General features: G+C 36.8%; 2 protein-coding genes across 4 annotated transcripts in view; both read right to left on the bottom strand.

The window, feature by feature from the left end:
* Positions 1 to 9,904, bottom strand: part of LOC100748573 (GTP-binding protein RAD-like) — a 75,646-nt gene extending 65,742 nt beyond the window's left edge. For both annotated transcript variants that reach the window (XM_024366624.2, XM_003488264.4), the window contains exon 1: positions 8,994 to 9,904. In XM_024366624.2, the coding sequence (XP_024222392.1) occupies positions 8,994 to 9,181 (188 nt within the window). In that variant the 5' untranslated portion in view covers positions 9,182 to 9,904. The remainder of the gene's footprint in view (positions 1 to 8,993) is intronic.
* An 8,997-nt stretch (positions 9,905 to 18,901) lies between these two features.
* LOC100748842 (pickpocket protein 28) overlaps positions 18,902 to 26,526 on the bottom strand; it is a 15,806-nt gene continuing 8,181 nt past the window's right edge. For both annotated transcript variants that reach the window (XM_012383831.3, XM_033320004.1), the window contains 5 exons: positions 24,932 to 25,037; positions 24,459 to 24,515; positions 21,603 to 21,732; positions 21,172 to 21,278; positions 18,902 to 20,427 (listed from right to left, as the gene is read on the bottom strand). In XM_012383831.3, the coding sequence (XP_012239254.1) occupies positions 20,135 to 20,427; positions 21,172 to 21,278; positions 21,603 to 21,732; positions 24,459 to 24,515; positions 24,932 to 25,037 (693 nt within the window). In that variant the 3' untranslated portion in view covers positions 18,902 to 20,134. The remainder of the gene's footprint in view (positions 20,428 to 21,171; positions 21,279 to 21,602; positions 21,733 to 24,458; positions 24,516 to 24,931; positions 25,038 to 26,526) is intronic.

Below are 26,526 nucleotides of genomic sequence, written 5' to 3'. Positions count from 1 at the left end.
AATAGCCCCCCCCCCCCCGCCCCGAAACACCTTTTTGCCCCTTTTCCACTGTTGTATTATGGTACTCTCGGAAGAAACTTAAGTAATATCAGACACAACATCCAGGAACAGCGAGATTCGAGATTTGCTATCCAATCAGAGCTCAACGAGCGTAGCTGTCTGCCCCATCGACGTATTCAACATCGGCTGTCGAATATAACTACAGATAAAACGTATACAGCATGGGCAGTTCAACTTTTTTTATTTTGGTAGACTTTTTACAATCAATTCTCATTGAGAATTATAAGTAAATTAGTTCAACTTGAAAAACTGAAATACCGCGAGAAGTATGAACGATAGGAAAAATGTTTCGGAGAAAAATTGTACGATATCGAGGGCGACACTGTATGATCTTGTCTATTTGAGCTTTTGATAATCTTGAAAGACGGTGCAAATTTGTCAACGCGAATCTCCGTACTTTCTGTCAGGTATTCGATCCACGTGTTGTGATACTTTTCATTATAGAGAGCAGAAAAATGCATCGATCGGCGAGTAAGAGAATATATAGATCTATTTGAAAAAATGGGGATGATTTTAACACTTAGCCAAACGAATAGGGAGATCTCCCCTCTGTGAAGAATTACGCTGCGCGTCCGAACGAGGAGATCTCCCTTTTCGATTTTAGCAACGCGTTTTCCTTTCTTTTATTGTTATTATCAGTTATTGTTTACCTGGAATTGTCGCCAATTAATTGCGCTACTTTTTCTACTTTCATAAAGTACAGTATATGATAAAATACACGACTCTGGTTGTGTTAAAATTAATTAAAAAGTTACACTACCAGTTATGACTAAATAAAGTTATAATCGAACGATACCACGGTGTAAAAAAATATTAAAATGCATTATGAATTTTTAATTTCACCTTCAAGTCGTCTTACTTATCTTTGATCGTCTTTAATGCTTTTGATTTTATCTACATTTTTCTATACTTTTAATTTGATGTTTCGTATAAACAATATGTGAAATCGTTAAATAAAATCATTACCTCGAAATACAATTAGACTTCTTTGTTTTTTAAGTAGTGAACATTAATCCTCGATGGACAACGTATAGGTTGGCTTATCCGAACGCGGTGGAAACGTATATCTCGCTGTGGCGCGCGCGGTTGGCTAAGTGTTAACATCGAAACTCGAAACATCGGTACTTTCAAAATGGCCACATATAGCGAAACGTACATCGTTCGAAACCGTTTAATTTTGCTAATGAAATTATTTTCTATCTCGTGCCGTTTCGAAGCTGTAGCTTGTTTCAGTTGCACGGGATAACCTGTACATTAGGTGTACCGTAAATTACGTTCGTTTTTCAAGTAAAGGAAACTAATAATTTTGATGAATAATTCTAACACGCAATCCCTGCGTAGTAAGTCACCGCAAATATGACGTTTTCATTAATTACGGAAAACATTAATTACCGTTCTTACAAAATTGTTAGAAAGACTAACGCGTTGCGTGAAACGACTAGAAGAATTCTTTAAAAAAGAAAAAAAAAATCAGCTCCAACCTCGCCGTTTTCGAATAAAAATAGCGTGAAATATGTAATAGCGACAATTTCGCTATCGAAAATGCCATTTATCGCAGTGCCAAGTCGCCGTTCTCTTCATTTCTGAATAGTTTGTTAGTGTGCGCGCAGGAAGTACAGACACCCAAGAAATTTCTTCCTCCGGCAAGAATCTCGTGTTTTACTTTTCAGGCGTATCGTCGTTATTGTTGCGCTATGAATACCTTAGGAACGTAACGCGTGATCAACGAAATATTTACACATAACGATCTTTATACGTATAGACGGCACGTAAATAAATATAAAAGTAAAAAAAAAAAGAGAGAGAGAGAAAACGATCGAAGGGAAGAATCCTTGTGGTATCAACGAACCCTTCGAGCCGCTTGAACGATTATTATCAAAGTTCCTCCGTACGACGTCTCGAACACGCACAGACTCAACCAGGCAAATTCGATGTAATCGTCATCCATTCATGTACCTATGTGCACGTTGACATGCGATAGGTGTAAATGATTTACGGGAATAGCTTCGGACAGAACACTTCGTAATCAGATCAATCTAATCGGATCAGCCGTCCTACGTGTTCGTAGTTATCTTATCGTTCAACAATCCCGATTTGGTCGCGTGCAAGGCGAATCGTCCTCTTTGAACTCCGTTCCCGGATAATTGCTCGCTAAACCCTGGCTGCTCGTTGACACTTTTAACTTCAACCTTTCGCGATGTATTAATAACGGGCAATTTGCGCGGCCACGTTTAATATTGCTTTTTTACACATCCATTACTAAGCTCTCTCTCTCATTTTTTTTTTTAAGTACGTTTCAACGTAACATTCATTGCACGCGCAATTATTCATGCTGACATATTCGGACACCCACACTGTGTTCAGGTTTGTTGATTCGTATGAGATTTGCTGGATATTTAAATATCGCGTTGATTACGCTACGTCTATCGCAGCTTGAACATACGTAAACAATTTCTACGTAAACGTTTGACCCTTCGAATTCGGGGAATTTCGGCAAAAGCAAGATTTTTCGGAAACAATTTATTCGTAGCGATATTTGTTAATTTGATATGTAGCGGCACTCGGCAACAACGCGTATCGCCGAAGCGAAGTGCTTAATGAGTCATCAATATCCCAACGGTCCCAGGTTGTGAATTTTCGGGGTCATCTCCCATTTTTCAAACTCATACACCGTTGTTTGACCGTACGTAAGTCAACAGCAATTAGCAAGTTCGTTAGTCCAGAGGTTCTTTGTTGTCCACGTATGTGTCACGTAAAGTTGGTACTTGGATTGTAGTAAGAAGGCTGAGTCGTAACCCAACTACTAATTTTCCTTTATAAAACTTTATTATAAATGTTAACGCTTACAAAATAATAGCGAACCGGAGAAAAGGGGCTGTATGAGTACAGCAACTAGAAGAAGAATAAGAACTGCCCGACCTGGGTGAATATCTCGGTTTATATACCTTTTGGTTTTAGGATATTGAGGGATTAGGTGTAGGTTATGGTGTGGAGAAGTGTCCGAAGGTCGGGGGTCGATGTCTTATCTATGGTGTGGACTAAGGTGTGTCATAGCTTCTGTGTAGCCGATGATGCGTCGGAGGTGAGGGGTCGAAGCCTTTATCTATGATGTGAACTAAGGTGTGTCATAGCTTCTGTGTAGGCTATGATGACAAGGTGGTGATGTGTCCAAAGGAGTCCAAAGCTCGGGGTCGCTATCTCATGGTTGAAATGAGATTGATGTCGCATATGCGTGCAGTTCCTACTCCGAAAAGTTTCTTCAAGTTCTTGAAAGTCTTACAAGTTCAACAAGGAACACTCTCGTCTGTCCCTAAATTCGAGTAGAAAACTCCGCGTTTCTGTTTAACCGTTTAGTGCGACGAGCTGGTTGACATTTAAATTACTTGCTGGGAAAATGTGTCATTCTAACTCGGAAATTTATCTTCCACGAGTGTATTTGGAATCCTCGGTTTAAAAAAGGCGACAGAACTTAGAACACACATGCTCTGTTCCATCTTGTTTTCGAGTTACAACAAACTTTACGTTGGAATAATTCCGTCGAGAGGTGCAAGTATAGTTCAACTAATTTCGCGCGTCTACATATTTAGAAAAAGGAAGCGAATATGTTTCGCGTTGAAGCTTGCATTGTAATTCTGTAAACGTACCTGGTCAATGACGAGACGTAGCCAGTTCTACGTTCGTATGCAAATGGGTCAATTTCGAACGGATCTTGCGAAGAAACAGTTCGTTAAAGAAGAAGTTCGCTATAGCTGGAAAACAAGATGAAACAGGGCATACTTTTATACGAACTTTTTCGTTTTCATGTGGGCGATCCACCGATAAAATAGATTCCCTGTGCTACGAAACTCTAGACACTGTGCGTATAATATCGAACGAAAGAAACTTTATGAAATAAGAGAAAAGAAGAGCGTAATTCTACAAAAACAGTTTACATCTAATGAATACAACGAATGAATATAATACACGGAATACGTAGCTGCTATCAATATGATTCAAATTTTACTGAAACTCATAGCGTACGTAATTGAAGGAACGCAATTTTTAAAACTCTGTTTCGTTTGTTACCGTACGCGAAAATGAAATTTTCCTCGGCGTATTTCGCGAGATTCTACGATCGTAACACAACATAGGCTGCAGTGACCGATTTTGCCATACATTGCATAGTAGCCAGCGTTATTACAGATCACGCTTAATCCCTCCATCAACCATTTCAATAATAGGCACGATATCACAACGTCGACGTTTTAACCAAGATAAGGAGCATCTGGAACTAATTGAAATCCAGATACATATATCTGTATCGTACGCATTAGAGGCCTTGTTAGAGTTTCTAGCCGACCTCGACATTTCCATCGATACAGAAAGGATCTGCAACCTGTCGAAATCCGACAAGAAACGCGATTAATATCCGTTTCCAGCTACGCATGATAAAGACCATTCTCACTGAAATTTGAATCTTATTCGTATTATACGATTCAATTTGGACTTTGATACGTCAGTGGTGCGCAAGCTGTTATCGATCAATTGCATAAAAGAAAGCGGATAATTAGACCACGAGATATCATGGATTTGTGGGAAATTTGAATGTACACGGTATGCAAAAACATGAAAGACACGCAAAGTAACGGAACAAAGTAATTGGTTGAGTAAAACAATTTTTTATCTTATACTATTTTTAAATTGCATTCATAAAACTATGTACTTGCAATTTGTGTAAATGTGTTCACAGTGTATCGATGTACCATTATTTATACTATCTTCTCGTACTATAAATAGGCTTATGGAAAGATCGTGTTCGTATAAGTGACCTTGGGAATTTGTATAAAAAAGCGTAATACTGTAAACTTTTGTAGAAAAGCATTGTCCAATACTTTTAGGACGATGAATAGAAAAATTCCTCGGCATTGCAATTGTAAATCAACGGAGGATGTTCTAACAAAAATCTAGCCACTGTATATCTCGACCGTGAACAACAGACAGTATTAAATGGAATTAGAATTGGTCAGGCTAGATTTATATACGCGTATTCGCATTTAATTTCTAAATGTGGCGCAGCAGCGTGCGATATCTTTAATTGCCAAACTTGCCGCCTTAAATATAGTCCCGTACAAAATTCAGGATTAAAGCCAACTCTAAATGAAAATTCTTGCGATAGAGAGGAAGTTTCGAAAGTTCTACGAACACGTTTGATAGGAATTAATGAAGATTTTTTTATTTCTGTCCTTTGTAAATTCTAGGAATACGTTATATTTCATATTTCATATTTTAGATTCAATTAGAATCAAACATACTATAAACACTTATAATCCACGCTAAGATAATTGACTTATAATTCTCAATGAGAACTGATTGTAAAAATTCTACCAAAAAAAAAAAAAAAAAATTATTTCATATTGACTCATACAGCGATGATATAATTATTATTATGTTTATATTAACGAAGAGGCAAACAGAATTTATGTAGTAATCTAATATTAATAGGTAAAACTGTACAACGTATGCGTGAATATGTAAAGCTGTAAACAATGAATCATATCGTAGAATTTACAACGCGCTCTGCTTTAATTGATTAGCACACCCCAGTCAATAATAGTAGAAAAAAAAGTAGCGTAAGACCTTAAAGCCATAGAGTACTCTCCAAGAGGAATAAAAAAAAAATGACTTAATCCATTTATTATTGATCGTAGAATCAATACTTGCAGAGTAAAATAGTGGGGATACTTATAATACGATTATTAATGTTGAATTATAATTAAATTAAAATTACAGTTCTGATATTCGTAATAGGATTATCACTTGTTTATTTATTTACAGTCATATTCATCTGTGAGGGTTGTGACAGACTACAGTCGTAATTACGATAATTGTATTTCATAGGTTTATACAATGTTATTGGGTTGGCAACCAAGTGATTGCGGATTTTGTCAATACCACGTAACGACAAAATATTGACAAAATGCGCAATCACTTAGTTACCAAGCCAATACATTAGGATAGCGTGCTATTGTCTGGTCATAAATACGTACAATGTTTACATTGTATCGTTAACTATATTTTTATACTTATAACGTGTGTCAGACATTGTGAATGTCCCTGCTTCTCCGCTGCTGGGTTAATTAATTGAAGAAATGTTAATTAGTTGCGTTGTTGTCTTTCGATGTGAAAAGTTCGATTGATAGGTGTTTTACAGTAATTTTTCTCTTTGCAAATATTACGCTTGTTCGGTTCTTCTTCTGCGATTAGGTGAACACGGGCGAAGTTCGTGTGACCTATTCTTAGCCTTGCGAATATCGACTGATGTTCCCTGTCCAATGAATTTGCAGGACTTTTTTGGAAAATGTCATCTCGAGTTAAACGGATGTTCGTTGTCATATTTGCAATTTTCCACATCCAGTTCCACAGTAATTTGATTTTACTTTCAACGGTAGGGTTGTGATACGAGTTATCGTTTAACCGTATTTTAAGAACAATGTACGTTGCGACAATGATTGCAAAATATACGAATGTCAGAGAACGTACATAGAATACGACAGACATGATTCATAATTTCGCAAATATGCGAGAGAAAGCTCGGATTGGAATAGAAGGAAGACGCATCAAATATAGTTTGCGAAAAGGGGAATAAAATTGTTCATCTTGCTATGCTTCTCCTACGTTCTATCGTAGTAATTTTTCTTTGTCACGATAATACGGTATCATCAATATTAATATGTTTGCATTTAAGTCACTTGTACTCGCCGGTCAACCATTTGCACGAAAAGATAGCAACTGCATGTTTTACGCTGATTAGTTCTCTTGCGTCTCTTGCGTCAATTAACGCGATGAATGATTTTTTTAAAAACAGTATATCCAGTTTTATCATTTGTAAACAATAGGATTATACGTCTCGATATTCAGAATTTTCTTCTTTATCGCATCTTTCTTATCGCTTCTTTATCACTGCGTCAGTTTTGCATCATCGTCAGATAATTTTACTTAAGAGAACCAGCGACGCACGGGGGTTAAGTATTTTTTATTTTTTTCTACGAAATCTTCGTCGATCTATCAACTTTCCAAAATCTCTCTTTTTTTACTAGGAAATATTTTTTTACTTTAAGCGTCGTTTTAAAACTGAAAATTCCGTCCTTCGTTGTTGGTCGTTTAATTTTTAGATGTACAAACACATCTGTTAGCAGAATTCATAGTACTTCGTTATAAAGAAAGTTACAGTCGTTGCAATAGCAGATTCTTTTCTTCTCCATTGTTATAGTCGTAGGTTTAGACAGCTCTATGGCGTGTTCAACGAGACGAGGTAGTAAATTATCAAACAAAATATTATTACAGCTATAGCAATCAAATTTTGTTTATGTTTAGTACCTCGTCTCGTTGGATAGATTACAAGTTCAGACGTAAATAGGCGTGATGATACGAAAGTGGAGGATAAGTATGTTTGAGTACATTAGATACGTTAAGTAAGTATACCATGTCATGCGTCTATTTCTTCACAGCGAGGTCAAAATTAAACAAATATTGGGTCGGCAACTAAGTGATTGCGGATTTTGTCCATACCACCTAATGAAAAAATCCGCAATCATTTAATTGCCAACCCAATAAATACACCTGTGTTCACGAGTCAACGCTGAATTTCATTTTATTTGCTAGAATTTTACAATCAATTCTCATTGAGAATTATAAGTCAATTATTCTGGCGTGGTACTCTATAACTTGGATAATAAGTGTTTATAGTATGTTTGATTCTAGTTGAATCTAATGCTTCGATCTAAAGGGTATTGTCTTTTTAGCCAGCGGAAAAGTAATTGAGTAACTAATGGGTTTTTGTGGTTGTTAACTCTTACGTTACATCTGTTACTGATGTTTGCATATTTCTTCTTTAACTGTGGGTATCTTAAGGTCGCGATGTATCATTTCGTTGGTAACATACCAAGGTGCATCTATTAAGGATCTTAGAGTTTTTGATTGGAATCGTTGAAGAATTTCTACGTTGGAATTACTCGCTGTTCCCCATAGTTGGATCCCATATTGGTTTTATATAAATGCTGAATGAAATTTGAAATTTGCATACGAACGATTTCCTTATTATGAAAGGGCCTACGTCATGAAATAAAAATACCATTTATTATTATATCAATCGTTCCTAATTTAAAGAATAAGTAAATCAAATCGTATCGTCAAAAATCTTAACGAAATATCTTATATCTCGTTTCCATCAGCCGCGTGCGAATATCACCGTGTGAACTGGCCGCGGCACTCTGTCGATTACCTTTTGTTTCAATACTTTTACTGTGATCGTCGTTCAACTTCGTCCTAATAGTTGCCGTAACTGTTTTCTCCATTTTGCCTATTCTGGCCTTATTCTTTTGTCTATCATAATTCGTCATATAATTTTTCATATCCATTTTTAAATGTTCATTCAATTTATACACGTGGACATTTAAATTTCGTATTCGGGTATCATCGTAAAACAGCGTTATATGGCAAAATTAAGCGATGAACTCGAGCCAGAAAATTGTATTCACGTTGTATTGTTACAATGTGATTTATGGTCGGTGGTGTACGTACAATAACAATACTTTATTGTATATCGGGCATTGCTACTGTTACAAGGAAGATTTTTGGCACAGCAGATCGATTTGCACGGTATAATTCAATGAAAGGTTTGTTAGAGATCAATAAATCGTTAAAGATGAAAAATTTCGTATGTTGCAACCTAATGTAAATTCTCGAAGTCTCGAAAGCTTATTTGATAATATTATTATTTTCCTTAATTTTCAAACTCTAATAAAAATTATCGGTGACAATATGTAGATAAAAGTGTTGTTATTCTCAGCTGGATATCAAATTTACAAAATCTTATTTTTCAATGGAATACCTTACCCTTTGCATCTTAAACGAAACTTGTGAATGACAGTAGACGAAAACATCCGTATTCTCACCTGGGTATCAACTTATCCTCGAGCATGCTGGGCAAATCGTCCGAGTCTTCGTTAAGAGCGGCGAAGAAGTCTTGAAAATTGTCTGGAAAACTACTTGGCGGGCAACTATTCATGGAAATCCGATCAAGAAGCTCCGTGGAATTTTCCTTGACAGCTTCATGATGTCCCGACACGGTTGATGTTGCCATATAGTACACCACTCGGTCTTTTAAGAAATCGTAACAATTTAACTCGCGTCTTCTCTACACATTTTTCTCCATTTTTCGTTCATTCGTTGTCTCGTCAAAATTCGCCACGAAATCGCGAAACTCTTCGAGTCTCAAATAAAAAAACAAAAGAAAACTCCCCCGAAAAGGAAAGAAACGAAAAATTTGTGAAAATCACCGTTCTCTGTCTTTCGTTCGATTCTACAAAAACGGCAAAATCTTTGCGATCTTAGATAGAAATTCTAACTGCAGAAAAAAAGAAGACAAGACAAGAAAAGGCTGAGAAGTTCAAAGCGTTCGCTTTTGACCAGATCTTCCGATCTCTGCGCTGACGAAACGCGGAGACGAACGTAGAAAGTTGTTGAAACTGTCGCGATATTCGACGTTCGCCAAAGACGTTTTTATAAAATGTAAAAAGTCAGCGGTTCTTCTTTGGATACACTGTATCTAAACGCGTAGGAAGATCAAGGGATCGCGGTACAGAGGGTGAAGCTTCTCACGTGGATGGAGAAGAACTTTCATACGAAATCTTGGCGTTGTTTCTCATCGACTAACACGTGGGATCACGAGCCGAAGATGCGTGACACGAAGATGAAATTTTCGTTTTTCACGGACGAAGTAATCTCACGATGATTGTCGAAAGACGAACCGAGCGACGATCGTTCAACCCCGACGAGAACTTGGTGAAAACTGAAGCTCGCATGATTGTTGCGCGCCGTTCTAGCTTCGCTAAGTGCACGCGGCTTGCGCAAGCGTGACTCACCCCGAAAGCTCCCTCGAAACGAGGCGAAGCGATAACTCGGTGAAACTGACCATTCGCTGTAGCTTCCGCGACTATTTTCTAGCTCTGTGCGTCTATTATGTACGCGGTGTCTGCTTTTTGACAAATTAATTCCGAATGCGTCGAGGTAGCTGTTGAATTTAAGAGAATTTCACGTATCAACGACTCGTCGCGCAAATAACCTACGTCCGCTTTTAGCGTTTCAGCGTAGAAAACGGCTTTAAAAATTCGATCTTACGTATCTCGTAATTAAACACACGCTTTTCGCATTGTATTTGTCTAACGTTATTATAAAATTGGCCGCGAACTGTGCATCGATCTTTCTCAGCAACGTAAAGCAACAAAGATGCATCGCGCTTCTTGAAAACATTTCTATAAACGTTAAATGCAGCAAAGAAAAATGTTAGCATTTCTCAAGTACAGGCGAATGTGATTTTCATACAGCGTCGAAGAAACGTTCGTCAATTCGATTTTGAATATTTTTAAGAATTTGTATGATAAAATTGCTTTGAAAATTATTGCAAATTTTCGAACAATCCTAAACGTATCGTCAAAGTTCGGTAGTTTTAGCGTTAAAGTTAAACGATCGACGATCTCGCATAAACCCAGAGACCCTTGCGACATTTGTTAGTTGAAACTAAAGAAGACGCTGTGACAGGGTCAACGACGAAAGTAGACGTGTGGAGTGTTTCTTAGATCACTTTATCCTCGTAGTATCAGCGGGAAACGATGTAAGCGGGACCGAGAGATGGGATAACTCTGGTTTCAATGAAGAGACTTCTACTTTTCCCCTTTCGTTTCATTATAGCTGGCTTCGTGTCCAAGATAGAATTCATCGGGGGCTAAATTGATCGATGCCTCGACATCGAGCTTCTGTTGTGAATGGAAACTTTTCGAAGAGGACCCTCGCTTTTCTTTTTACGTTTCACACTCGAAAGTGTTGATGTTTACGAGCTGAGGATGTTTCCAAGTGGTTAAATCGATCCGCCGCCATTAGAATTTCGTTGTTTTAGGACGAAAGGAGATCGCGATCGATCGCCGCCTTTTGGCTTAATTCGAAGCTTACGGAGCTCGTAATTCTTATAAATAGATGATGTTTGTTATTGGTATATTGGTGCACTGATGATGTCGGAGTCTTTTAAGAATAACCTTGAGATATTTACGTAATCTGGTTTATGTTGTTCACCCTGTATATAGCAGGATGAGAATAGGAACAGTTGCGCGTATGAGAGACTAAAGTGAACCGATTAGTTTTGACAATTTCTACCGATGATCGGCCAAATTAAGCGAAGCTTTTGCAAATGAAACGTCTTTGCAACGATAGATCTGTTGCAGCGTAGGATGAGATTTTTTTTATTTTTATTTGGAAGAATTTTACAATCAATTCTCATTGAGAATTATAAATAAATTATTCTAGCGTGATATTATATCATGTATAATAGGTGATTATCGTATGTTTGATTCTAGCTGAATCTAATGTTTAAATCCAAAGGGTAATGTCTTTTTAGCCAGCGGAAAAGTAATTGAGTAACTAATGGGTTTTGATGGTTGTTAACTCTTATGTTACTGTGAATGTAAACAACTAAATAAAAAATATCTGTTACTGTATTTGGATATTTCTTCTTTAACTGTGGCTATCTCAAGGTCGTGATGTATCGTTTCGTTGGTAACATACCAAGGTGCATCTATTAAGGATCTCAGAGTTTTTGATTGGAATCGTCGAAGAATTTCTATGTTGGAATTACTCGCTGTTCCCCATAGTTGGATCCCATAGGTCCAAACAGCAGGCTGAGATTAATCCACAATTTTTTTCCATACACGTGTCGCGTAACGAGAGGACGATTTCTGGTCAAAAGAAATTTCTAGTACAGGATTTATTTATTCAGAAATATTAGAAATGAAAATTTCCAATGATTTTTATCCTATGTTTATTGATAGATGGATCTATTTACAATGGATTGGAATGGAACTAAATACAGTAATGTGCTATAACTAAGCCAACTGAAATGCATAACTCACAACTAATAGTTTACAACTCATAACAACTCGGCAACTCAACTCTCGGTTAACGACTGATTGTTAATTCGTCTTTCTCCGTAAGCTCTTTGTCTTTTCTGGTACCCCCATCACGTAACCGTCCGGACACATCGACGGGCCGCTTAGCCCATTGAATTTTCCCGATTCTTTCGTCCTATCGGCACTTGGGCTTCTCGCATTATTGTTTATAGCTTATCCGATATTTCTTAGGCAATCTGTCCACTAGGATAAAATAAATTTTAATCGGCGATAGATAATTTCTTTATTTATACCTTTAATTAAATTTTGATTCCTGAATTTTAATTGCTTTTTTTCTTTTTTTTTCTTTTATCAATGTCCTGATGCGTAATATGAGATGCGTGATATAAGAACGCCCGCGATAACAAGCAAGTTACGTATAAGTTTCCAAACAGTATAAACAGGCTGTAAACCTAGAGTAGGTATTAATTAATTAATTCAGTAACTAACGAAGATGTAGTTACTGCTGAAGTGTATAGATTACGTCGTTGGGAGGCTTCCATCTTCGTTCCTTTTATATTCTCCTTCGTAGCACGTACGTCGTAACGCGATGGTAGATTTATCGGAATATAAAATAAATAGCAATTAAGGCTACTGTTGCATCTAAGAATATAGTTATAACAGTTGCAGTCTTCTCGTAAAATTGTTTATACTGAAGATACGGACAAATGAAAATTTTAATAATTATTATTAGAGCTTGTTCTACATAGGAATAATTAATCTTTCTAATCTCTATTTAAATATTCGGCACGTACTGTAATTATAATTCAAATGACACGCTGAAGATAAAAAATGTATAAATAATCGTATCTCGATCTTAATAAAAGTGTAGATTAATTTTCCCAGAAATTACATGTTATTAGTAAATGTAAAAGCAGTTCTCCTACAAAAAAAATTAGAATTTCACACGTTAATTTAGAATGTCGTTCCGGATAAAAACTGTCTAATAAGCATATCGTGGTCTTGGTGCGATAATTATTATTAATTAGCTTTGTAAAAATTGCCATCCTAAGCAAAAAAAAGGTCTATAGAGTTACTTCTCATTGCGAGTAGTTTGCAAGGTCATCTGTTCGAGTGGTTTCGTCTTATACGAAGACCAGAATCCGCCAAATACTAATTATATATTTATTTATATATTTTGGACGATATTATATTGTATCGTTGAAATCGTACATTTTATATAAAATGTATGTCTTAAAAATAGTGTCACCTTGCGCAAAATAAAATATTTCATTTCGTTTATCGTTTGTAAATGATTCGTACTTGGAATTTCCAATTTCATCTCATTGAATTATTCAGACGGTATTAAAAGCTGCAGTAGCTGAAATCTTAAACCTATTCCATAGCTTATACCAGCGACGCAAGTAAAAGATTTTATCGTTTATTTTAGCATCTGATACGACCTACTCTATTGCAAATTTTACGAAGCACATGATCTTTATCGAAGAACAGAGGCAACCACTTTGATCTTCGCGTGAAACTCTACGAAGCTTCATAGACTTTTTCCACGGCTAGACATAGCCATAACTATCGAATGAAGGTAACAAACTAGCGCCCACATATTTCAGATAGATATCTGCAAATGTTTTGTGACATTACTCGAAACGAGATTACCTCGCCATCTTAAATTTATGGAGATGAGATTTACCGTAGAACAAAGATTACGAAGTTAAATTGTAACATACGACGAAGTGGCTTGGACAGAAAGAAAATTTTGGGCAAATTTGTGGAAAAGTAATTTTTGTTAAATATTAGCTTTCGTTCGAGTATCGCAGCGAGGAACGCGAGATTAAAAATCACGAAATTTCGAAATCTCGTTTCCCTACTATCTGATCCATACGAAGCACAAATATTTAAAGACACAATTTACATTGAAATAGATTTTATGTAACTACGTGTAGCATCGATGCTAAAGAACAATCACCGATGACTATATTAAAAAATATTTTAATTGTTTGTGTGTACGCTTCGAAAATACCCAACTAATCTTCATTGTCACCCCACTGACCTCGCTAAAGAAATAAAATAGTCAAACTCGAAGATGGTATCCCGCTGAGGGTAGCCATCCACAAGTTATTTAGCAATTAAGTTAAAAAAAAGTAAAGTACAAATTAAATAATAAAAAAAAATCTTCACTGAAATCTATCTGAGCCCCTACTATTCATACTATGGATATACCATTTAGATAGTATACTTTTTCTGACAATAATATGATGAGAAGATAATTTGAAGCATCGAATAAAAAATAATAGTAAGAGATCTTCGAACGAAGTACAAAGAGGTTATGTACATTTCGTATTAATTCAAGCATCGAGCAGTAAATAATAAGAAGAAGCCTTAAATAAAAATATTAAAAAAGTTACATAAGTATGGTATTAATCTCCTGGTCATTCTACACGTTCTCCTCAGAGCTTTATAAAAAGACAGCGACAAATTTCTTTCTTACGTTCATAAATCGAGCTCACCAGCAGCTAACACCATCTTTGTGTCAGCAATGTCGAGTGAAGCCCGATAAAAAGGGTTGACGACGAGGCACGAGGAGGATTATGAGAGGAGTAAGGAAGAAGAGCGGCAAAGACCTATTCATAGATCAGTGGCCCTTTCGAGAGTTCGACGAGAGAAAGAGGCCCGCTTCTAAGACAATGCTCCTATCTTTAGACGTTACTTAAGACGTCGAAAGAGAAACGCGTGTCAGCGACACCTATCCCGATCAAGATAGAAAGAGAACCGATAACCTGTCAGGACAACCGTTTCCTTTCCCTAACAAACCTTGTATAACCAGGAATTTCGTCGTCTACAAACACAAATGTATTTCTTTTACATTCGGGTATTGCTTTGTCGAGATATCTCGATTATATCTCGTGCGACGAGTCGAATCGATACAGACGTATATGATTGGTGCATTGGGATAATGGCTCGTATTCGCAACCTTTGTATGCCGCGTCATAAATCTAAGAAGTCAAAACAAGTTCTAACCTAACAATGATCTACGTAAATACGCGCCAGCAGCTAAAACTGCTATATGTAAGTCGTACGTAAATATGTACATGTTTACTTACCAGCTAAATGTTTGTTTACCTCTACTGACTCGACTCGTTGGACAGACTATAGATTCGACGACATTCACAGTTCGTGAACTCTCGTATCATCAGATCGAAAGAATAATAAAACAGATGGTAAAAACTACGAGAAACTATGCTCAGGCGTGAAGCGGAACGAGGAATTTGATTCCCCTCTAACAGAGCTTTCCCTTCTTATAGAATAATATAGAAAATAACACATCCTACCTTGTCCTTATTCTCCATCGTTCTCTTGGCTCTCCAAAAGTTCTTATCGGGCACTGCTTTCCGGTATAAACCAACGATCACCATGGCACACACGGGAACGATATAGACTCGAATTTTTCACTCATGGGAAACACTTTGTATGGAGGATGAAGTTACGACGGCGAACTATATCCCGTAGAATCAGAATTTGAACACACAAGGTTATTCCTTTCGTCGCGAACACGTACATCTGTCTCGACCGACCGGAACAGGAAATAAATCTAACTGCCACACACGTTATGCGCGCGCAATATATAGATGGGAAGATTTCCCCTCTACACCGCTGCGCTGCGTCGACCGTAGTGTCGATTATCGACATCGTGAACTCTATCGATGGCGAGATCGATGTTTCTGCAAAGTGCAACGCACAGCTCGGCCGCGCAGCCGGTATTTCGGCGGTTTCAAACGAATTCCTAGTATAGTCACTCTTATAGGTTATACGTATAGTACCTCCATATTCTCCCTTTTATATTGCAATCATCAAATCAATATTATAATCATAAGTGATACAAATGAAATTATAATTATCCAATTGTATCGTGTTTAGATCGTGAATTTCACGCAATGCACGAGTAGAGTGTTATATATTTTAACGGTTTCTCTTTTGAGCTATGTAAAGACAGCGCGAAGGAGATTCGCCTCATCTGAGCTGTCTCGTACCGTCACAAGCGAGGGGGGCAAGCGAGCGAAGGAAGGTGAGTCGTATTACGCTCTTAACAAAGTCATTCAATACATACATACATATGTCTAAATGAGGCAGCTAAGAAGCTGTGGGGCACCTTTGATCTCGTCAAAAGCTTCGCGAGTCTGGCTCGTACTGCCTGTATCTACGTAGTTTTACATAAACTAAATGCTGTGCAACGTGTACCGTGTTGCAATACCAGAACGTTCAAGTGATAAATCCATCGGATAGCGAAATATTCGGATAATAGGAGTTCGTTGATGAGAGGTTCTACTGTATACGCAGGAATATCAACTATGGGCCGTATCTCTCTGAGATAATTAACTGTTTCTCAAACAATGTAATCACTTCACGAGTTCGTGTATTCAACGTCTATACGTTGATTATCTTGAACAGTACTACTGTGACCCTGAACTATGTATCTACGCTGTTTGCGGCGCGAATCAAAATTAACGAATCGAGATCGGGCGCTTCGTCTTCGATATACTGATTAGAATTGATTAACCGAAATAGATAAATTAAAAATTACGATACGATCGAGGGTATGGTTTCAGTGGAAAAGTAGTATAAACGTAGCTTTTCCAAATAACGGTCTACAGAAGTGTTTGCACATTTGATAAAAAAGCAATTTTCCATAATTACGTGAACATGTCAATCTTGAAATTGATAATCGTAAAACTTTGCAATCTCGTCTTTACATAGAGCGAATTCCATTTTTCAAAGACCATATAAGACGATTTTGTAAAATTACTGATATTATATGGAAATTGGTAAAATTGATGGAACTCGTAGGAAAGATCTCTCCCTAAATTTCTGCCGCGATCATGTTCACCTGTCCATGAATTTTCACCGTTGCACTTGAAAAATGTAATATTCACTCGCAGAAGTAAGGTTGCAGCGGAGATAAAAGGAGAGAACTGAGGGAATAGAAAGAGAGGAGGAAAAGCCGCTCGTACAGGAAGCTACGTCGACTTTTCAAATTAAAAATAGAAACGTGGTATCGTTATAATTTCACGAAAACTGGAAATTTCAGTCGTCGCCGATGAACCGTAAAAAGCAATTTAAAATATGGCATAGAAGTATCACGGTCCGATAAATTGTTAAACTTTCTGATTATCAATATCAACCACTCAGAGCTTATGATAACCAGCTAGTAGTTTCGAGCCATTAACTCTGCCATTAACGAGCTCGTAACTCTGTTGCAATAATTAACAATTGAATATACAATATGATTTTTTGAGAATTTGTTAGGTGAAATGTAAACTTCATTGTCAGATACCATTTATTATTTGAAATTATAAAATGGCACGTAAGACGATACCGCAGGAAGAAGCAAGAAGGGAGAAAGTGAGATAATAACAAGTCTGATCGCGTAACCGGATACACACGATAATTCAGTAAATAAAACAAATATGCGCATTGCCATTTAAAAAGTGAGGCGGCAATTAAAATTTTAATTAAATTAAACTCTATTAATTAAATGCGCAGCACATGCTTCGCGCTCGTGTCGCTTGCTAAAACATGGAATTCAATTAATAGTAAACCGTAGCAGTTTCCAAAATAATTTTACAAAATTCTATTCATTGTGATCACCGAGTTCCGAGATACAGAATGGCATTTGAAAATATTACAACATTTATCAAATCCTTTTATAAATATTTTACACGTACTTATTGAATTTAAACTTTATTCCGAATTTATTTTCACAGGGCTCTCCTACTGGTTAGAACGTTCGATAGGTGAAACGAATCACTGTAAAAAATCACAGTGTTCGTAAAAATACGAATTTGCATAAACGCCCGTGGTCTAATCAGCAGACATCCGCTATAAAGTACAGGAAACGTTACGTCCTTACTCACAATTATCTGAACGAAACGAAGAAAAGGCTGGATGAGGAAAGTAGATAAAATACAGGAACAGGGGGGCCAATGGGAAATCACGTGGCAAGTGGCAGCTGCGCAGGTTTAAAGAGCAAATTAGTTATTCATTGGCCGCGGCAAATACCCGGAAATGAAATTATCTCGCCCCAATTGGCAATCGATGTTAGCAGACAAGAATATTGTACGTGGATGTGTATCTGAAATTTTCCTGCTATTAATTTATCGTCACGGAAGTGACGGAAGGTGTTCGAGAACCGTGGGGGATCGATAACCGTTATCCGCGGTTGTTACCATGGATACATCAAAGCTCATTCGTTAACGCTTGAAAATGATTAAGACGAGGCCATTGCTTATTACGGCCGCTTAATAAAATTCGCCGACCAACGGAGAAGTTTTTGACCCACGCGCTCATGTGCACGATCTTCCCCTCGAAGATCGCATTATCGAAGCATAATTACTTTGTTGTAAGTTCGTACTATGTATCGTGGCTCAGAATAGTATTATTAGTATTATAGTATTATAGTATTAGTATTATAGTATTATTATAGAGAATTTTTACGTATGCTATATTGTGCCATATTACATAGAAGATGTTGAAATTTTGCTGGCATTGCAACGAGACAAGACTATCACGATTACATTGGTAAAATATAAATTACATAAAATAGTTACATGAAACGTTTGGACAATAATGAGACAGAACTGTCATCGTTATACTGGTAAAATTTGAAACGAATCGAAAGATGTATGTAGAAATGACTTTAACAAATTTAATCGTCGTTATCTTTCCTATTATCTTACTTCTAGCAATATACTTCTAGAGACATACGACTTATATGATTAATGATCGAAAGAGTAACAATTTAATTGATTATAATTACACGTTGCGGATCGATCAAGCCATTCTATTACACTCAATAGGAAGAAATTTCTTCGTCGTTAATCGTGGTTAAGCTTTGCCGTTCATCGTAGATCAAATTCTTTTGCTAAACAATCTCGTTTCGTTATAACATCACAATAACGATATTATAGAGAATTATTAATTAAATCGATGAAATTATCATTAGAATTGCCACCTGTAGGGCTGGAAAATTCTACTTAATCACTATTTGCCAGCTTGTTATACAAATATTAAATACAAATGAATATTCAAGAAGATATATTATACAAGTCATTGTAACTTATTAAAGCGCCTATGTTCATTATGGTTTTAGACAAAGGAGAAGGTTTTCCTTGTTCAGGCAAACTTTCTCCGTTTAACGATGCTTAGCCCTTACATTTTCCTATGAATAGCAACGAGGAAGCCGTATATGAGCGTAGAGAAAATAAAGATTTACGTAACGTAAAAGGTATCCTATGATTATAAAACTTCATTGTCAATTTAACATTAAGCTTGAGGAGATTTAGCGTCGCTTTAATTCTGTAAGAACGCTATCGTCTTGAAATCACCGCTGTTTTACACGAGCCTAAAATACAAAGAACTGGCGTTAACAGAACTTTCCCTCAAATACCATTCTTTTCTTCTTAAGAAGAGAAAGAGAAAGGTTGGTTTAATCGCGATTAAACGTGGGTGAAGTCGACGTTTCATCAGCGTTCAATTCAAGTCGGTTCTTGAAGTTGGATGCGATTCTAATTTGCCTCGTTTTCCAAGCTGGCCCCCAGTTTTATTCCGGCATAATTTTCTTTCGCTACCATTTCCTTCGTATCGCGGAAAACGCCTTCAAATTTTTCCTGTACCGACCACCTGCGTCATCGAGAGACAGAAATAAAGTCACCCCCCAGGTGGGTGAATTTCAATGTACAAACAGCGGTGATTCGTAAAAGACGAATATTTGTTGGAGTTTGTAATCGTCGAAACGTTGTTTAATAATTGCAGCGTGAAACGACAAGAAAAATAATATTCGCTTGGGTGGATAGCTTTTAACAAGGTTTAAGGAATATTCAAATAGTAATAATTAGGATTTTAATTAATGCGATCTAAATTTCTATAATTTCAAATACAGTTAATTACAGTATTGGCGTTTCTTGTTCATTCAGCTGATCTTCTTTTTGCCATTTATCTGATAGATTACGTTAGATGATAATTAAATATCGTTAAATTAAGTTCTTCTTAAACGTCAAACTTTATTAGACAGTGGAAATCAATTGGAAATTAGTTGGCAGAAATTCTACGCACGTTCGATAATATGCAATTAAACACGATATCGTACGTTATTCGTGATACATATTGCGCGTGAATTCGGAGTTTTTCCGAATTCGTTGAGAAAGCTGTTGATCCCACGCAAGGTAGATGCGTTTGTTCAAATTCGACGTACTATATTTCTTCAACTTCATGTTTGCGGGCACAGAAACGAATAATTTGGAGGCAGGTGGTAGATCTTGATCCTGTCGTTCTGTTCTCTCTTTAAGAAACGAAAAGATGTCTACAAGTAAATAATACACGAACTCCACTAAACTTATCACCGAACCACCGAGGCAGAGTCCGAAGATTCCTCCGAAGGAAGCTGAAATTTATTCTGTTATTAAAATTCAGGTAAAATTAAAAATACAAGAAATGCGATTAGTACGATAATATGATTAATTTCGCTGTGATAAATTATAATTCACGTCGTGATTTTAATACCGATTTGAATAACAGCTGGAACGAATAATACAATGGAATAATTTGTTTAAATATAATTTGTCATTATCGAATATAGTATATGTATATAGATTAACATTAGAATCGAATTTTCTTAATTACGTTCAAGGGAGAAAGAGCTTCTCAATTAACTCTCGGTTAACTTTCACTATTAAATGTTTATATGCAAAATTGGAATGTACAACGTAATAATTTCGCAATTTCATCTTCAAAGTGAAGGAACTTTTCAACGCTAGAAAAATACGATTGTGTGGAAGATTACACGAAGCTCGCGGCACGCTTGATAAAATTACTTTCTGTTACTTTAAGCTGACCTCACCTTCTCGCATAAATAGATAAACGCGATTCAAAATATATATCTTGGTCATCACGATCTTAATCGCGAACTTTCAAAGAAAATTCCCTTATTCTCGCGTGCAAACTTTTTCATCGCCCCCCTTCTTTTCCAATTGAACTTCTCCAACTCGTGCCTAGTTACGCGACAAAGTCAGCTTAATTTTACTTTATTCTCCTAGCCGTGCTTTCCTATTAGCCACTTATGCCAACGATCGAAAAGTCTAAAAAAGTCTAGAACGTATGGATGACTTTCTGAGAAAGTCCATCTTACCGAGAAGGCTGTCCCATCCTAAGATAGTTTGCTTCCGGTACTCGAGGTACGTGCCATCTCGAAAATACGCGTACAGAAACGAAGTACTCTGGACGTCTAAGCCACGTCTGTAAACGAACAAATTTTCTCCCCATAAATCCTTGTAGACAGAAGCTTCCATTTTCAAACATTTCGAAAATTAACTTAATCTGGCGCTGATAAAAAGTTGTTAACAAAAACAGCATTTCTGTTACGGGGGGAAGGAAATTTTTAAGCAAAATTTCTAATCTTCTAAGAAGTTCTTTTAAATGTCAGACCGAAATGTGAAACCACGCGCATCGATAACAATTTCATCGTACTGTACGTAATACATACGAGACATATTTTAACAGGAGAAAAATACAGCTGGATGGAGAACGAGCACAGCAGGGTTAAAAAATATCGTGACTTACGCCAATTCGGAATCGTATCCTACGTCGTTCATTTGTATCGATTCAGAGACCACTTCGTAACTCTTATCGTTACACTGCGGAAGGCAACTGCAATCGTTTATATGCGACGAATGTATCACCGATAAACTTCCTGCTCAGAAAATGAAACAACAAGGTTAAACTTGAAAAATAACAAAATTGTTACGAAGAGATTAAAAATCATCTGTTCGTTTCATATTCTCGTAAAAATTGTTAAAAAAAAATGTTGTTATTAAATTATTCTTTAAACGCGTTTCTTGAAAATCTTCTGCCATCGATTGGCTCGTTAATTTTCATTTTAGAACGATACAGTCCATCTTATCACTGAATTTCGTGTACGAGCCGATTCCACAAAGTATGTTCCCTTAAGAAATATCGCTGCTGCGACGCTACGATCGGAATTGCGCACACGCACGCCAATTTCCTTTGTTCATTGACAAGCCGTAATTGCCAGTTGGAAACAATCGGATCGTGTTTACGCGTATTTGTTCGTTTTTCGCACGTTCGAAACAGAATAGAGCGGTCCGTGGGCCGTGCGACGCGTTCTGAATAAAAGAAACGTGAAACCGACGGCCATTCATCGTCAACTTCGTCAAGCGTACGAAGAACAAGTGACGCGTGATGCTACGACAAGACGTGTTGGCAATTTTTAGCGACGATCGTGAAAACGTGCACGACGATCAGCGAAGCGGTCGACCGTCCGTCGATCGATGACGATTTAGTGCGCACAGTCAGAGAACAAGTTCGTGGCAACAGACGATTTTCACAATGTCGTCGCTTTCCATTCGTTTGCCCACGAAGAGTCACCAGAAGAGTCGCTCGTTTTTGATCTGCCGATTTTCGAACTGAATTTCGTACGAAACGATAGCTTACGACGAGACGTCGGTCGCAGTAAATTTTGAAACTGAGACGACAATGAGCCTCCGACAAGGAGATAGCAAGAACTGCGAAATTTCGAACGAGTTGGCTGTATGCGCATTTGATGGGCGTTTCAAGTCGGCGCCGAAACAGCTGCAAAACGATTTGAGTGCGTTGCATTACATTAAGTGTAAATATTTCTCATTTGTTTGAGAAACACCATGGACGTTGTTCCAGCATCCTTGAAACTTCCATCATTCGATCTCCGATGGCGTTTCAAAATCCGAATTCCCATTCTCGGTTCGATTCTTCTTACAACGAGGAGATACGTAAAATTACGTAGAACTGCAAATATTTGCAATTGTAACTCGTGCACATATCCTCCGCCAGGCAAATAGAACGAAGCAGCGTAACAAATTTTTAATTTCCACCGAGTACATGGATATCCTACAGCTTCTCCAACGAAAGTTATCGAAAAATCATTTTTACGATCGTATTTTATTTCCGTTCGTTTGGAAATTAAAAGACGCGGCTGAAACGCGATTTTTACCATTTGCTTGTAAAAATACCGACGATTTAAATCGCCGTACAACCGAGCACTTGCGATATTTAGCCGATACCGGTGAGTTTTAAGAATCGATTAACAAAGGATCGGCTCGCGTTCCTTTCGCCGATCGACATTTATACGAAACACATACAAAGTTGTATACTAAGTGACGTTGCAATATCTCTAAGTGGGTGGCTTGTGGTATGACAAAGATTTATTCATTTTCAATGGGTCGTGATTTTGGATTATTGTCCCGCTACATCATCAACAGACAGACCACTGTGCATCGTCTGGAATGTCGGAAATTATGCTCGTCGTATGGGTGGCATCCTAGCCGGCTTCATCCTACGACGCGAGGATACAGAAACTAGAACTCTGTTGCGACCAGTGTCTGAATAATGGCAAGAGCTGCGTACGAAAGTATTGAGTTGGCAACTAAGTGATTGCGGATTTTATCAATACCACTTAATGACAAAATCCGCAACCACTTAGTTGCCAACCCGAAGGATGTGCAACTCTACAGGCCCACAAAAGTAAGACAAACGTAGGAATTTTTTTCGCCTACGAGTATTAATCAAAGGATCAAGATGTTTTTAGATAACCTTGAGCAACATCTTAACTCTGGATTGGTATTTTTTTTGTTACGTAAAATTACAAAATGACGGGGTGGTAGGACATCGTCTGCGGGACCTCGTTTACTTGTACCCAGCGGCGAACGTGACTGGATGGTAGAAAGCAAAATATTTTTAACGGATTATCCTCGATGTAGCATACGATTTCTCTGTGTCTTTAAAAAACTCGAAAATAGCGTCTCCTTAAGAACAAAATTTTATTTTTCTCTGAAAAAAAAACAACTTTAATTAACGTCTATTAAAAAAAATAAAAGAAGAAAAAATGGATTAAGATATCGAGAAAATCATACGCTACAACGTAGATAACGTTACGCGGAATAATGTACAAAAGTTTCAAGTTAATCGGATAAGTTTCGGAGATCTACCGGGTGCAAAGTGGAAAAATCTAGTTTTGAGAAAACCGCGTTTATAATTTTTAATTGATCTTTCACTGGAATAAAAGAACGCACTTGTGTTCACTGGCAGACGTATTCGTATAATTCGCACGTCTTTTTAGAATTTCAAAATATTCTTTTACCGCAGAATTTTAGACACATCGAACTTTAGGAAAATACAACAGGAAATTTCGTGCTTTTGAAGCCGACATAGTTGCACGCACCCTTTCTGAGGTTTTCTGAGGTTTCGAAAATTAATTTCTGCCTTTTTTCCATAGCAGTTCGGAACTTATTTTCTGGATACGTCTCGTACTTTCGTTCAAGTTTCTTAATTCGATACTAACAGACGATAGAAAAGTAAATCGCAAGTTAAATGAAATTATAAAGAATTTTTTATTATAGAAAAGAAAGTGTTTAACGAACTTACTTCTACGGGACAAGATGCAATCCACGTCAGTCAAATAACAAGTACGAACGTTCGGATCTATTAAAAAACAGTAAACGTACAAAGGATATAATTTTTATAAAGAGAATTTGATTTATCAGATTGATATTCTGCTATTCACTTTGTGCTCTATTCTCGATGAATTTTTTAATTTTTATATCATGAATTATGTATCACGATGAATTATGTATATCATAAATTAAATTTCTTTTGAGCTGTTTGGTCGTACGAGAAAGTTTGCTGAGAAGGTTTCCCGCCAATTTGCATCTTTATCGACATATAACTTTGAATTTTTGATACTCGACCGTGTAACATTGAAATATTACTCGGCGAAAGGTACGAATTCTATGAAATTCGACTTCTCGTTCTGCGATTCTGCGTTCTGGCGCTTGAAATCCGACGAAATTATTAATAATCGATAGCTTTAACAAAAGTTACGTCTAAAAATTACTCACGCTGGTCTGGAAAGAAAAAGGGTAAACATCCGCAGGAACCATAAATTTGCTGTTGTATGCATTCCGAAATGCACGTTTGATAACTATATCTTCGTTCTCCGGTTGTCTAAAAATAAGAAGAGAAATTTCTTTTTATAATTATCGTCTTGTAAATTACATTTAAGTGGTAGAAAGTTTAAGAAATTCTATACACACATATTAAATTAAATTAAACGTTTCATAAAGTAAAATGATTAAAAATTAACTATTTCACGTATTTCACGTATATTACGAGAAATTTCTTGAATTCTAGTTAAAGAGAATTGCCACTTTTAGTATTCTCTTCAGCTTGTCCAACTTGTTAATACAATTTTTATTTCACAATTGCATTTATTATTTCACTAACGATGTTTATGAAATATGTCCAGTACGTACATTCGTCAACTTTCTTTTATATTCTTGTTACGCAACAGTTTCTGACAAGGCAGGTTCAGCGTGTTCGCCGCGTTTTAAGAGACTCCGCGGTCTACGAAAATTACCCAATTAAGAAACACTGATTTTGATTAACTTTTTATAGAATGACGATACCATCGACAGATGCGAGATATTTTTTTTAGTAGCGATGATGCAGTTTTAACGTTCAGGTTAAAGGAAAACATCATCAAAGTTCGGTGTAACTCCACGAAGTCCTCGTATCCTGGAAACGACTTTGGATAAAAGAATCCAGGCGTTTTCAGAGAAATGTACTTTTTACAGAAATTAACCCCTTAACCTACGATTTACGTTCGAGAATTTTGGGCCGATTTGCGTTTGGTCGGATCATCTACTACGGGCTATGCCCGTAACTGTAGGTTAAGGATTAAACTACATGAAGAGTTTTTTGCAAAAGTTACACACGATTACAGATTTTGTACTTTCGTTGAATTTTTTGCCTCTTGGATGCGAAAAAATATTACTTGGATTTGTTTAAAAAAGCTGCTTATAAGAAATAAATAACATGTAATAGCATTGGTAAATAAAATCTAAGCGCAGGATTTGAAGGTGTATTCAGGTCTCGCGAAAAGTCACACCGGCCCTGGTTTCTGAAGTTCTTATTTTTGTTCCGATAATGTTAATAGCAGCGGTGTTCAAGAAAGTCTAACACGGCGATCTCATTAAGCGCTGGGAAAATTCGACGGGAAATATTCACACAAAGTTCGAAGCAGAAAATATAAAATGTTATTTCTCTCTCAGAGAGATAACATTATTTAGCAATTAGTTTTAATATTAATTCTTACAAGAAGCTTCCTTATGATGTATTATCAATTTAAAAAACCTGATATCACGCTACGTACACGTACAATCGCAAAGTGCAAATATATCTATACCTTACTTCATATATTTATTATATAATATTCCAAGTATACTTAAAAATATAGAAAATATTTCTCTTTCCACGTTTCCCGTACGAAGTTCCTTTTTCGTCTGTCGCTGCTACCCGCGATCTCATCATTTTCGTTATCAATTTCCAAAGAGAAATAAAGACAAATTTCCGAGATAAATAAATAAACGTGAAGCAATCGTTGCAATTTAATATATTTAGTACAAGCGGGGGGGGGGGTGATTCTACGCGAAAA

Source organism: Bombus impatiens, unplaced genomic scaffold (genome assembly GCF_000188095.3).
Source record: "Bombus impatiens unplaced genomic scaffold, BIMP_2.2 scf_0225, whole genome shotgun sequence".
In the NCBI taxonomy this organism is placed as follows: Eukaryota; Metazoa; Arthropoda; class Insecta; order Hymenoptera; family Apidae; genus Bombus; species Bombus impatiens.
The sequence above is the reverse complement of the archived record's forward strand: the minus strand, read 5'-3'. Positions and strand labels throughout refer to the sequence as shown.